The sequence below is a fragment of the Oncorhynchus clarkii genome, chromosome 21, assembly GCF_045791955.1.
Source record: "Oncorhynchus clarkii lewisi isolate Uvic-CL-2024 chromosome 21, UVic_Ocla_1.0, whole genome shotgun sequence".
Lineage (NCBI taxonomy): Eukaryota > Metazoa > Chordata > Actinopteri > Salmoniformes > Salmonidae > Oncorhynchus > Oncorhynchus clarkii.
In genome coordinates, this window is record NC_092167.1 from 20,753,785 (window position 1) to 20,767,896 (window position 14,112).

Consider the following 14,112-nt stretch of genomic DNA (forward strand, 5'->3'; position numbering starts at 1 on the left):
CAATCACAAGGACAGGTGAAACAGATCAGGGCGTGACATATTCAGCATGTCAGGGATCTTCAACTCTGTCAAAAACAGTCTGGCTTCAATACTGCAGTGAAACAGTTTAGTGGTGAGATGTTAGCTCAGCAGAAACCTGGGACCAGTGCTGAACAGTGCTGCTGAGACATGCAGATGTCTGTCGTTGTTGTTTCACAGTGTCGTGTTTCTGTTTCTGTGTTAATCTGTGGTTGGGTGTGTGTGTCTGTGTGTCGTCTGTGTCTCTGTGTGCGTGTGTGCGTGCGTGCGGCCGGGTCAGACAGCGGGAGGCATTGTTGGGTTTTGATCAAACTCTCCCATGTGACTGCCCAGAACCAGATTCCTATATTTATATGATCCTTTATTATCCTTATATAAAGTACTCTGAACCTCCCAGTAGACCGTAGCTCTATCTCTGTCCAACTCTCTGTCTCTGCTCTGTGGTCTGTGGTTCCAACTCTCCTGAAATGGACAGATAATGATATGAACCCATGAGACAGGAAATGTCTCGGTGAAGGAAATGGAATCGGAGAGAGGCTGGATGGATGGATCTTCTCAGCTTCTGTTATACCCAGAGGACACAGACACAGGAAGACAATGAGCTCCTTATCCTAGTTTAGAAGTCTGTAATAAACTAGGAATAGAGAGGGCCTCTACAATATTACTCAGTAACTATCACGATTAATAGATTAACACCTAGTGGTTGTCTGTCTGTCTGTCTGTCTGTCTGTCTGTCTGTCTGTCTGTCTGTCTGTCTGTACGTACGTACGTACATACGTACGCACGTACAGTGGGGCAAAAAAGTATTTAGTCAGCCACCAATTGTGCAAGTTCTCCCACTTAAAAAGATGAGCGAGGCCTGTAATTTTCATCACAGGTACACTTCAACTATGACAGACAAAATGAGAAGAAAAAAATCCAGAAAATCACATTGTAGGATTTTTTATGAATTTATTTGCAAAGTATGGTGGAAAATAAGTATTTGGTCACCTACAAACAAGCAAGATTTCTGGCTCTCACAGACCTGTAACTTCTTCTTTAAGAGGCTCCTTTGTCCTCCACTCGTTACCTGTATTAATGGCACCTGTTTGAACTTCTTATCAGTATAAAAGACACCTGTCCACAACCTCAAACAGTCACATTCCAAACTCCACTAGGGCCAAGACCAAAGAGCTGTCAAAGGACACCAGAAACAAAATTGTAGACCTGCACCAGGCTGGGAAGACTGAAGAACCACATGGGGGGACCTAGTGAATGACCTGCAGAGAGCTGGGACCAAAGTAACAAAGCCTACCATCAGTAACACACTACGCCGTCAGGGACTCAAATCCTGCAGTGCCAGACATGTCCCCCTGATTAAGCCAGTACATGTCCAGGCCCGTCTGAAGTTTGCTAGAGAGCATTTGGATGATCCAGAAGAAGATTGGGAGAATGTCATATGGTCAGATGAAACCAAAATATAACTTTTTGGTAAAAACTCAACTCGCGTGTTTGGAGGACATGAAGAATGCTGAGTTGCATCCAAAGACCACCATACCTACTGTGAAGCATGGGGGTGGAAACATCATGCTTTGGGGCTGTTTTTCTGCAAAGGGACCAGGACGACTGATCCGTGTAAAGGAAAGAATGAATGGGGCCATGTATCGTGAGATTTTGAGTGAAAACCTCCTTCCATCAGCAAGGGTATTGAAGATGAAACGTGGCTGGGTCTTTCAGCATGACAATGATCCCAAACACACCGCCCGGGCAACGAAGGAGTGGCTTCGTAAGAAGCATTTCAAGGTCCTGGAGTGGCCTAGCCAGTCTCCAGATCTCAACCCCATAGAAAATCTTTGGAGGGAGTTGAAAGTCCGTGTTGCCCAGCAACAGCCCCAAAACATCACTGCACTAGAGGAGATCTGCATGGAGGAATGCCCCAAAATACCAGCAACAGTGTGTGAAAACCTTGTTAAGACTTACAGAAAACGTTTGACCTCTGTCATTGCCAACAAAGGGTATATAACAAAGTATTGAGATAAACTTTTGTTATTGACCAAATACTTATTTTCCACCATAATTTGCAAATTAATGAATAAAAAATCCTACAATGTGAATTTCTGGATTTTTTTTCTAATTTTGTCTGTCATAGTTGAAGTGTACCTATGATGGAAATTACAGGCCTCTCATCTTTTTAAGTGGGAGATCTTGCACAATTGGTGGCTGACTAAATACTTTTTTGCCCCACTGTATGTACAGTACGTATGTACGTACCTGTACTACTAAATGAATCACAGACGTTACGCGATGAAGTTCACAGGAGTGAAGCCGACTCAATATGGCTGCCAGTCAACACATGGTGACATTTTATAACTAGGAATCCTACACACTGTAACACAGCCTCAGAGTGTGACAAGATCTGACAGTTGTTAGGAGGAGAAGAATGTTGATGTATTCCCTCTGGGCTTCTTTGCTGCTCGTTAACCCCAAAATGTTAGCTTAGGATAACCTGCATAAGTTGTTGAACTTTAACCTTTGACCTTTGTGACACCTCTGTTAATATGTGCATTCTTCACAAACCTTCACAGAACTCTTTATCTGTGGCGGAATGCTCAGGGACTCTACACCTCTCTGAGCTCTCAGACTAACGGGAGTCTCCCTTATTCCCTTCCCTCTTCTCCTCCTCATCGTGCGCGGGGTAATGTAGTACGTCCTATAAGGTGGCTTGCGTCATGTCATAGGTATGCTATCTTACCTGCTTCAGTCAGGTTAAGCTATGGGCCAAAATCAAAGGATACCGTAAGTATAGACAAGAGGACAGGAAAGGCTCTACATAGATCGAACAAAGCTTTAGACCTCATGCTGAATGAAGATTCCTCAACAGCACACTGTGCAGCCAACAGAAATAGCCAACAGAAATAGCCAACCGTTTCCTTAGTGACCCCAAATGTTAAATACAATTCTGCGTGGCTCCGTTGGTTTTTCATGGTGCTTGTAATGCCAAGGTTGTGGGTTCAATTCCCATGGGGAACCCGTGTGAAAAAAGTATGAAAATGTATGCACTCACTACTGTAAGTCATAAGAGCGTCTGATAAATTACTAAAATGTAAATGTTTAGTGGAAATACCCCCGAACACTGTTACGATTCTCTTTTTCACTTTTGCTATGTTAATCACTGAAAGGCTGCTCTGTCACACGGCTCTCGTTATAAGATATAGGCCTACACTCCTCTGATAACAGAACCCAACCTCTCAGCAGAGTGCCTGGTCCTGGAACCGTTCTCCAACCCAGAACCCAGAACTCGGAAACAAAATCCACCAAATCATATATTGCGTAACAGCTCTGTTCTATATGATTAGTGGGCTGTAATTTAAGATAGTTTACCTTTTAGTGACCTAACCTCAACTGCAGGGATATTGCGAAACACACAGTTAAAAAGGACTTGGTTCACCAAGTCACACCCGGTCCTGATTTACTGTAGATGTTGATGTCGGGTTTTTATTGTTACGTGGTTGTTGTGAGGGAGCGGGGTCAGAGTTCAGCCCAGATTGGTTCATCATGTTGCTGTTTTACAGACAGGGTGTTCCAGTTATTTCAATGTTCCCTCTCTGTGTCAAACTGGGCAGATAAAGATGTACGATAACATCTTCAACACACCAGACATCCCCAGGCTTTCCCCATAACCCAGCTACCTCTGACAGACAGTGTTTCCTATCAGCAGACATAGCAGACATGACTGTCTGGATCAAATAATCGTCTGGGACTCTACAGTGAACTCTATTGAACTAGAATGTCTATCACTACTAGTCAATATTCATTTGGTCTGCGATACATCAGTGGTCATCCCAGTCCCTTATGGTTCCAGCGTAGTTCCCCTATCATTCACAGCCCTACAAGAAAACCTTATGTCGAGCCACAAGACAGAGTGGCTTCTGTGCCACGATCACAATCAAAACCCCATCACGATCACAGCCTGAGGACTTCCAGGTCAGCCTGTAAAAACTGGATGTATTATTGTTTCTTATCTGCACCTCCTCTCCCCTGTTTCCCATCGTCTCCCATCTTTCCTGCCAGTCCGTAGTGTAATCAGTGAGTCATTGTGTTGTGACCTGAGCAGAGGAGACGTCCATGTTGTTGACAGAGCCAACAGCTCATCAGAGCCTGTGTCTAATCCAAGTGTGACGAGGGGATAATCTCACCTGATGTTTTATGTTGCCTGTAGTGGCTGTGTGTTTTAACTGTAGCGTCGCTGTGCTTCCCCCTCAGTGTCTATAGGTAGTGTTTGTGCTTCCCTCTCAGTGTCTATAGGTAGTGTTTGTGCTTCCCCCTCAGTGTCTATAGGTAGTGTTTGTGCTTCCCCCTCTGTGTCTATAGGTAGTATTTGTGCTTCCCCCTCAGTGTCTATAGGTAGTGTTTGTGCTTCCCCCTCAGTGTCTATAGGTAGTGTTTGTGCTTCCCCCTCAGTGTCTATAGGTAGTGTTTGTGCTTCCCTCTCAGTGTCTATAGGTAGTGTTTGTGCTTCCCCCTCAGTGTCTATAGGTAGTGTTTGTGCTTCCCCCTCGGTGTCTATAGGTAGTGTTTGTGCTTCCCCCTCAGTGTCTATAAGTCCCCCTCAGTGTCTATAGGTAGTGTTTGTGCTTCAACCTCAGTGTCTATAGGTAGTGTTTGTGCTTCCCCCTCAGTGTCTATAGGTAGTGTTTGTGCTTCCCTCTCAGTGTCTATAGGAAGTGTTTGTGCTTCCCCCTCAGTGTCTATAGGTAGTGTTTGTGCTTCTCCCTCAGTGTCTATAGGTAGTGTTTGTGCTTCCCCCTCAGTGTCTATAGGTAGTGTTTGTGCTTCCCTCTCAGTGTCTATAGGTAGTGTTTGTGCTTCCCCCTCAGTGTCTATAGGTAGTGTTTGTGCTTCCCCTTCAGTGTCTATAGGTAGTGTTTGTGCTTCCCCCTCAGTGTCTATAGGTAGTGTTTGTGCTTCCCCCTCAGTGTCTATAGGTAGTGTTTGTGCTTCCCCCTCAGTGTCTATAGGTAGTGTTTGTGCTTCCCCCTGTGTCTATAGGTAGTGTTTGTGCTTCCCCCTCAGTGTCTATAGGTAGTGTTTGTGCTTCCCCCTCTGTGTCTATAGGTAGTGTTTGTGCTTCCCCCTCAGTGTCTATAGGTAGTGTTTGTGCTTCCCCCTCAGTGTCTATAGGTAGTGTTTGTGCTTCCCCCTCAGTGTCTATAGGTAGTGTTTGTGCTTCCCCCTCAGTGTCTATAGGTAGTGTTTGTGCTTCCCCCTCAGTGTCTATAGGTAGTGTTTGTGCTTCCCTCTCAGTCTCTATAGGTAGTGTTTGTGCTTCCCCCTCAGTCTCTATAGGTAGTGTTTGTGCTTCCCCCTCAGTCTCTATAGGTAGTGTTTGTGCTTCCCCCTCAGTGTCTATAGGTAGTGTTTGTGCTTCCCCCTCAGTGTCTATAGGTAGTATTTGTGCTTCCCCCTCAGTGTCTATAGGTAGTGTTTGTGCTTCTCCCTCAGTGTCTATAGGTAGTGTTTGTGCTTCCCCCTCAGTGTCTATAGGTAGTATTTGTGCTTCCCCCTCAGTGTCTATAGGTAGTGTTTGTGCTTCCCCCTCAGTGTCTATAGGTAGTGTTTGCGCTTCCCCCTCAAATATACAGACAGAGTGGGGACCTGATGATTCTAAGCCCTGTGTCCATCTAAGGGCCAGACAAAGGAGCCACAGTTAGTTACTGTATATGGGGCATAAGGCGGGGAGAGAGCAGGTCTATTGTCACTCTTTAAGCGAGTCCTGACCTGCCTATAGTATTATGCCTGTGAGCAGCAGCTGTTCCTGTGTTGTCTGCAGTTATGAGTAGGATAAAGTTGCCCCTATACATTTATAGATCTGTGCCTATGTGCTGATCGTAGGGTAGCCAATGGTGTGGTATGAATCGGGTCTGTGTGTGTTTATGTTTACAATGCTGCCTTGAACTCTGCCCACCGTATCTATCCGTATAATCGCTGCCTCCTCCTCCTCCCGCTCCTCTCCAATAAGCTTCCACTGCAAATGGCACACATTCGTCACTGATAAAGGTATAAATGTACAAAATTAACGTTGAAAGACTTGAGATTCAACTAGATTTGAGAATACAGAGAGCGTGTGAAGTGGATAGTGTTGATCTGGCTGTGTTGGCAACGACGAGTGTAGAATTATGGGCAGCAGCTCAACTCCCCAAAGAGTAAGTATGTTACCCAGTATAATAGTCCCTTTGATCTCTCCGGGGTCAACGCTGGGTGCCAGGTTCTTTACCGTTTGAAGTGCAAAATGGAGGGTGGTTTGTGTAGCTCAGAAACCAGTTAAGTGAAATACAGTAGTCTGCACATAACTAAGAACTTTTTGTTGTTGTTGTGAGCTTGTGAGAATTAGGTAACTACAGAAGCAAATATGGAATATATTACAGTAGCATAGTGTCCGTATCCAAGCATTCCTATGGTGTTTGCTCATGAGTGAGTGGCGCTTCTTGGCTGTCAGAGAATGTTGTGAGTTACTGTGCCTCAGAGGAAGAGAGGCAGCAGATATATTTCAACACACACACTCACTCCAATGCACTCAGTGCCTCAGAAGAAACACAGGAGAAGTCAAAGTTGAGTCACTCAGGCCTTATTTGGCGAAGTAAAAGGGGGTAGGGACAGGTATCCAGTACTATTCTGGTGTAATCTAACCTCGTATATGGCCACAGGTGTTGAACAAAAAAACTCAGCAATCTACACACAATACCCCATAACGACAAAGCAAAAACAGGCTTTTAGAAATTTTTGCAAAAGTATTCAAAATAAACAACTGAAATATGTATTACATAAATATTCCGACCCTTTACTCAGTACTTTGTTGAAGCACCTTTGGTAGCAATTACAGCCTTGAGTCTTCTTGGGTACGACGCTACAAGCTTGGCACACCTGTATTTGGAGAGTTTCTCCCATTCTTCTCTGCAGATCCTCTCAAGCTCTGTCAGGTTGGTTGGGGAGCGTCGCTGCACAGCTATTTTCAGGTCTCTCCAAAGATGTTCAATCGGGTTCAAGTCCGGGCTCTGACTGGGCCACTCAAGGACACTCAGAGACTTGTCCCGAAGCCACTCCTGTGTTGTCTTGGCTGTGTGCTTCGCGTCATTGTCCTGTTGGAGTTTGAACCTTCACCCCAGTCTGAGGTCCTGAGCGCTCTGGAGCAGGTTTTCATCAAGGATCTCTCTGTACTTTGCTCTGTTCATCTTTCCCTCGATCCTGACTAGTCTCCCAGTCCCTGCCACTGAAAAACATCCCCACAGCATGATGTTGCCAACACCATGCTTCACCGTAGGGATGGTGCCAGTTTTCCTCCAGACGTGACGCTTGGCATTCAGGCCAAAGAGTTCAATCTTGGTTTACCAGAAAATCTTGTTTCTCATGGTCTGAGAGTCCTTTAGGTGCCTTTTGACAAACTCCAAGAGGGGTGTCATGTGCCTTATACTAAGGAGTGGCTACCGTATGGCCACTCAACCATAAAAACCTGATTGTTGGAGTACTGCAGAGATGGTTGTCCTTCTGGAAGGTTCTCCCATCTCCACAGAGGAACTCTGGAGCTCTGTCAGACTGACCATCGAGTTCTTGGTCACCTCCCTGACCAAGGCCCTTCTCCCCCGATTGCTCAGCTCTAGGAAGTGTCTTGGTGGTTCCAAACTTCTTCCATTTAAGAATGATTTCACGGTATATGATTACACCTGTTGTATTCGGCGCATGTGACAAATAAAATTTGATATGATTTGATGAAGCCCACTGTGTTCTTGGGGACCTTCAAAGCTGCAGAATTGTTTTTGATACCCTTGCCCAGATCTGTGCCTTAACACAATACTGTCTTGGAGCTCTACGGACAATTCCTTCAACCTCATGGCTTAGTTTTTGCTCTGACATGCACTGTCAACTGTGGGGCCTTATATAGATAGGTTTGCCTTTCCAAATCATGTCAAATCAATTGCATTTATCACAGACTCCAATCAAGTTGTAGAAACATCACAAGGATGATCAATGGAAACAGGATGCACCTGAGCTCAACTTCGAGTCTCATAGCAAAGGGTCTGAATACTTATGTAAATAAGGTATTTGTTTTACATTTTTTATACATTTGCAAAAATTTCTAAAAAACGGTTTTTGCATTGTCATTATGTGTGTAGATTGATGAGGAAAAAATGTATTTAATCCATTTTAGAATAAGGTTGTAATGTAACAAAATGTGGAAAAAGGAAAGGGGTCTGAATACTTTTCCGAATGCACAGTATACAGTATACTGAAACTAGCTATCCATCACTCTTATGAGTGAGCATTCCTCATCTGTGTTTTATCTCAAGCACATCATATATCATTGCTCATAGGAATATTTGTTGTACTTCCTGATAATAAAATAGGGTGAATTATTACAACAATGTCGTCATTCTAGATGATAAAGGTAGGGGAACTCGGACTCCCACACTCACTGATTAGCCTGAAGTAGAGAGTGTCAGTTTTCTCACAACACTCTCTCCACAGACTAGCCTTTGTGGTGGAAGTCTCATTTATGGAGTCATTTATGGGACATTCCTTACGCCTCCCCGACCTCACCCACTCACCTCCTTATGCACCTACCCCTTTTACCTCACCCTCACCTCTTCTTACCCCTTCACCTATAACTAACTAAATCTGCAGCTTGGAAACAAGCAGTGTGCTGAGAACCTTAACCCCCTGTCTGCAGAGGAATGTGGGTAATGTCTGCCAAGGGCTGTAGCTTTCAGCCAGAGAGACTACAGGCCTAGTGAAGGTTCACCTCTTTCTCTCTCTCTAGCCTGGCCTGCCTGACCGCTCTCTCTCTCTCTGTGGAGATCGGGAAGGGGGGGGGGGGGGGGGGGGGGTTCAAGCCGAGTGTCCATTGTTTTACACCAGGGAAGGGAGAGGGAGTTTGAGGGGGTTGGGACTGAGAATGAGTTTCCATGTGTCTGAGACATTCTCTGTGATTTTTTTTCACACGCTCCCATGCACCTACAGGAGCCTATCTGTTGGTTCCAAAGTCAGCACAGTACTACAGAAATACAGGCCACGGAAGCCATAACAACTAGTGCCCATCACTCCACCTGACCAGAAGCTGTTGGTTAGACAGGGTTCTAGTGGAGTGTATAGTTTGTCCTCGACAGACATGTGGGCAGTTGGCTCTGAGACTGCAAGAGAACTGGACAGAGAGGCCAGCTGTATGAATCTTCTCTGGCCAGGCTGTGGTGTGGTTGAAGGGTTTGGCTGTTCCAGTGCTCCTAGGTTATTTTTAGGTCGCCTCTGCACTCTGGGTTTAAATTAGGGCTGTCCCTCCATAAACCCCAAAGAAGCCTGCTACAGTATGTGTTGGGTGTGGTCAGGATAAGGGTTGTACGCCTTATTCACTACAGATGTTACATACGTTTGACCCAGTATCTGACATTGTAACATCCTTTCTAGTGACTGGGTGGGCTAGTTAGTTGAATGATATTAGTGTGTTAAAGAACAGGCCACACAGGAGGAGCCATGTAGAAATGTACTCAGAAAAAAGCCTTAGGCAACTAAAATCCTAATAGAAATTAACTGCATGCACTTTTCATTATGGCTGTTAAAGCATTATAGCTCTGCTCTCTGAGAATCGCAGTAATGGGTTCCATTTGTTGGCTGATGCAAGACAACTTTATCAGACACTAAAAACACCACCACTGAGTTAAAACATGAATAAAAAACATATTACACATTTATAACCAAATAAACCCAGGAGCCAGCTAGCCTCCCCACCGTCAAACACCAAATGTGTTTTTAAGAATGTTTATTAATACTTATACAACAGATTATCTGACACTGCATGGGGTGGTTGTCGTAACAACAGCATGAGAAGCTGCTGATGAAATGATTACATTTTCATGACTCGCTGTGATCAATGCCAGTAGGAGAGAAAGCCAACCAACATCAGGGAATGAGAGTCAGTAGCAGAGAGGGGTTTATTCCTGGCTAGAACCCAACCCAGTCTCATGTCTAACAGAGAACAAGGCTTTAATTTGGGTGTTTTTATTCAGCTTTTCTTCATCCATGCCAAACATTTACATAACTAATGTTGTCCTCATATGGTAGAGATGGACCAGAGATGGACTCCATAACCAAAGCCTTGACCAGTTTGGATTGAAAAGTGAGAATGCAGTTGAACCGGAGTTCCTGCGTAGGGTTCTCGTTGTCCCATTTCCTGGTTACTGATGATGTCATGTTACCCCTGGCTACAGAATCCCGTCCGAGCACATTGAGCTGTGTTAGGGTGGATCCCATAGGCCTATGCAGAGTTTAGAAAGGGGCAAGACATTCTGATTTTATATATAGGTTATATGTGGTTCTGGTAGATAGGCAGGGGTTTTTGACATGTACACACTAAGAGACACACAAACACACACTACCACAACTATCAAGGGTCACTGGGAATTTTAAAAGGTTGGTCTGACTGAACGCCTGATGTTCCACCCATTCATCTGGGCGTATGTAAGTCTAAAGTATTAAATGCCTTTGGTCTGCATTTTTAGTTTAGTTGGTCCTGGAGCTCGGGTAAAGCAGCATGTTGCAGGGAAGGAAAATAAGAAAGCTAGCTTCGCTGTGCTGCATGTTCATTGAGGTAAGTGGCAAGCAGATGTTATGTTGTCTCTTTAGGATGTGTGCACCTATGGATTCATATGGATTATTTGATGATGAGTGGAAGTGCTGAGCATATAGACCTACAGTATAAAAAATAATGTCACCTTTATTTAACTAGACAGTTAAGAACAAATTCGTATTTACAATGACGGCCTACACCGACCAAACCCGGACGACGCTGGGCCTATTGTGCGCCGCCCTATGGGACTCTCAATCACGGCCGGATGTGATACCGCCTGGAATCTAACCAGGGACTGTAGTGACGCCTCTTGCACTGAGAAGCAGTGCCTTAGACCGCTGCGCCACTCGGGAGTATGTCATCAAGTGCCACACTGACTAAGGAAAGAAAAGTATGAGAGGCAGGAAGTAAGAAAGAATGAAATAACTATTGGTTTCACTTCATTGATGTGAATGTAATGGAGAAGCCGGTGGAAACTGTTGGTTGGGAAGAGGCGAAAGAGGTGCGAATGGCGCATAAGATCAGAGGTTTGTCTCCTGAGTTTGAGGAGTACATACTGTACATACTTACGTCTCCTGATTACAAACCAAGTCATCTTACTTATAGGTCTTCATGCTCTCTTGAGAACCTTGAGGATCTTGAAATGGAGTCAGTCGGCAGTGGTGAGCACTCTGAAGTTGAGCCAGTCCAGGATGTAGTGGTCCTACATGCGGCAGCAGGTGTGGTAGAGTCTTTCAACGTTTGCCCCGAGAATCCTACCGGAGAGTGAGATTTTAGAAAAGGGTTGATTCCGGCTTTTTGGGCAACCCGTACGTTGTGTCAAGCTGGGTAAAGGATAAACTGGGAATGGTTACATCTGAAGTTTCGAGAAGTGGAATTGTTTGGATTTTTTATGTATCTGCCTCCCAGAGGAAGCGGGTGCTTTAAGTCACGCAGCTCGGGGTTCAACCTGTGGTGTGCTTTGCTCTCCGGAGCAGGGCACCGCTGAAAGGGGTGCCCTGTGGGGAAGTGTTGAATGTAGAGGTGGATCAAATGAAAATGAAGATTCCTAGTGTTTGTGACTTCCGCCATTTGGTGAGATGTAGACCCAATGGCAAGACTGAAAATACCCTGTCTGTTTTGTTGAGCTTTGACCCAGAGTTTCTACCTGTTAAGGTTAGGTTATATTTGCTATTCTGTGAGGGCCTATGTTCCGAACCCGCTACGGTACTTTTAGGTGCCAGGGTTTGGACATGTTGCAGCAGTAATGTAGAAGGGAAATCCCACGATGTGAGAAATGTGCATGAGAGCACAGTCAGAGGGAGTGTACTGTTGGGATAAAGAAAGCACTGTGTGTCAACTGTGAGGGTGCCAATGCAGCTGGGGATACGAAGTGCCCTGTGAAAGAGAGACAGGTTGAGATTGCCAGGGTTCGAGTGGGTCAGAAAGTTTCCTATGCTAAGGCAGCCGACTGGGAGCCCCCCAGTGAGCAGGCATGAAGAGAGCGAGCCAGAGAGGATAAGTTTTAGTAAGGTTGGATTTCTTGCGGTTATAGCCATGGTGATCAACTGCACTTCACTGATGGAACAGACACCACTGAAGATAGATGTGGTAGTTGCAGTAGCAGAGAAATATTTGGGTGTGGGAGATTTTAGTGCAGAAGTTCTACAGGAAGGTTTGAGAGAAGGGGTTCCATCCATCGGGCAAAAATAGTGGAATGGGGTGGTGGGTTTTTGGGGATAGTGTATAGTTGCATGGTTAGATGGTGGTGCAATTTAAATGTGTCCAATTCCTCTTTCCCTTTTTTGGGGGTGACCAAAATGTGCAATTTGCTCTCCGACCTGTAAACGGCAGCAACACAGCGTCTAGTCTGCCGGAAAACCACACGAAGAAGAAGAGGAAGAAAGTCAAAGGTGATTTCTATAGAGGACTTTTCAATGAATTCTAGTAGGCGTGTCTTCAGAGCGGCTGACAGACAGCGGCTCCATAGTTGCTAGAGTGTGAGGATTCATCAGTAGTTGGTTGAAGAGTGAACGGAGGATTCGAGCGTTGGAAAGTGTTCGGCTTTTTGCGGTTCACAAAACAAGTTTGCGGAGGTGTAGCCAACTTTATTTTCAAGTTGTTGCTTTGCTGCAGCCAAATTTGAAGAGATTAGTTTTCTCCTCAAATGACGTGGACTAGCACCATGAGTAGTGGCTACAGTAGTTTAGAGGAGGACTCCGAAGAGTATTTTTTCACCGCCAGAACTTCGTTCTTCAGGAAGCCTTCAGGGAAACCAACCCAGTACAAGGTACATGAACTTTAATTTGTGCCAACGTCTCACCTGTTAAATACTGTGTTTTGTCATATAAAGTTAGCAACCTGTTGCTAACGCGTTAATTTAAGGAGTTACCAGTTTCGCGTGCAGTCCTGCTCTACAGTATGTTCAACGTAACCAATGGTAGGCAGGCTGGCTATCCGTCTCATGAGCTAACTTTAGCTATCAATTATTTGTTTAGGCTAAATCCGTATTGGTTTGCCAGGCTTTATGATTTTAGATTTGAATGGAGCTAATCTGATGGTGGACAATTATAGCCGTAATCTGAGTGGCACGTGCAGCTAATATATTTCAGAACCACGTGGGATCATACTTTGATAGGGGCACCTAAATTGCTATCCTAACACTTTATATTTTGAGCTATAGTCAACAATTAAATTGTATAGTTGTATTTTAAACAGTGGAAGAGTTGGTTAACGTGCATGCCAGAGGTGCATGCCAGAGGAGACCTTTAGCCCCTGATTGGGTTAAAGCCCATGACATCCTGACTATGGGTTCTGGAACTCATAAGTAGGTCAATTTGTGCTCATCAATACTGGTCTGTCTCCCAGACTCAAGACTCTGCATATAATGTAAGTTATTGTCCTGTCTCTCACACACAACTGCATTCACTATGTGTGTGTTGAGCTTGCAAACTCTTCTCAGCCTGACCTCTCATATTTCCATATGACCTTGACACAGTCATATTCCATGCCAGGCTGCGGACAAAGTGGCCCATGCAACACACACACACACTATGCCATGAAGGGACTTGCCCACTAAGCATAATGCTGTGTCTGCACCCACAATTGTGTTATTGTGAGTGAAACGTCACTCAGAGGGTCTCTCATAGTAGCCCCTCCAGCAGCTCAAATCCTGCTGTATGGGGTTCTATTCATCCAGTACCATGTGGAAGACTTAATGCCTTCTTTTTAAATGTACTGTTCTTCATGGTGCCATTGGTTATGCCACTGCTACTTGTTTCAAATAGGTTTCATGGGCTTAGATAACTCTCTTTCCTTACCCCCCTGACAGCCCCAGCAAACAACAGTTTAATGATAAAGATGAGGGGCTAGTTAGGTTCTTCCGTAGCAGTGTCTCCTCTTGCGCAATGGTTTTTGTGACGATTTAGATTCTCTGTTGGCCTTGGCCCATGTTTAACCAAGAGTGCCTGTTCATTGTGGTGTGTGTCTTTACAAGTCAAAATTTCAGCTTCAACATGCCTCTA

At 44.9% G+C, this 14,112-nt stretch overlaps 1 protein-coding gene across 2 annotated transcripts in view; it reads left to right on the plus strand.

Moving 5' to 3' along the window:
- LOC139378732 (ras association domain-containing protein 3-like) overlaps window positions 1–14,112 on the plus strand; it is a 55,612-nt gene that overhangs the window by 13,557 nt on the left and 27,943 nt on the right. Inside the window, exon 1 of one of the 2 annotated variants that reach the window (XM_071121176.1) lies at window positions 12,472–12,878. The exons of the other annotated variant lie outside the window; for it this stretch is intronic. Within the exon in view, the coding sequence (XP_070977277.1) occupies window positions 12,756–12,878 (123 nt within the window). The 5' untranslated portion in view covers window positions 12,472–12,755. Of the gene's footprint in view, window positions 1–12,471; window positions 12,879–14,112 lie in introns of those variants that run through there. 2 annotated transcript variants of the gene reach the window in all.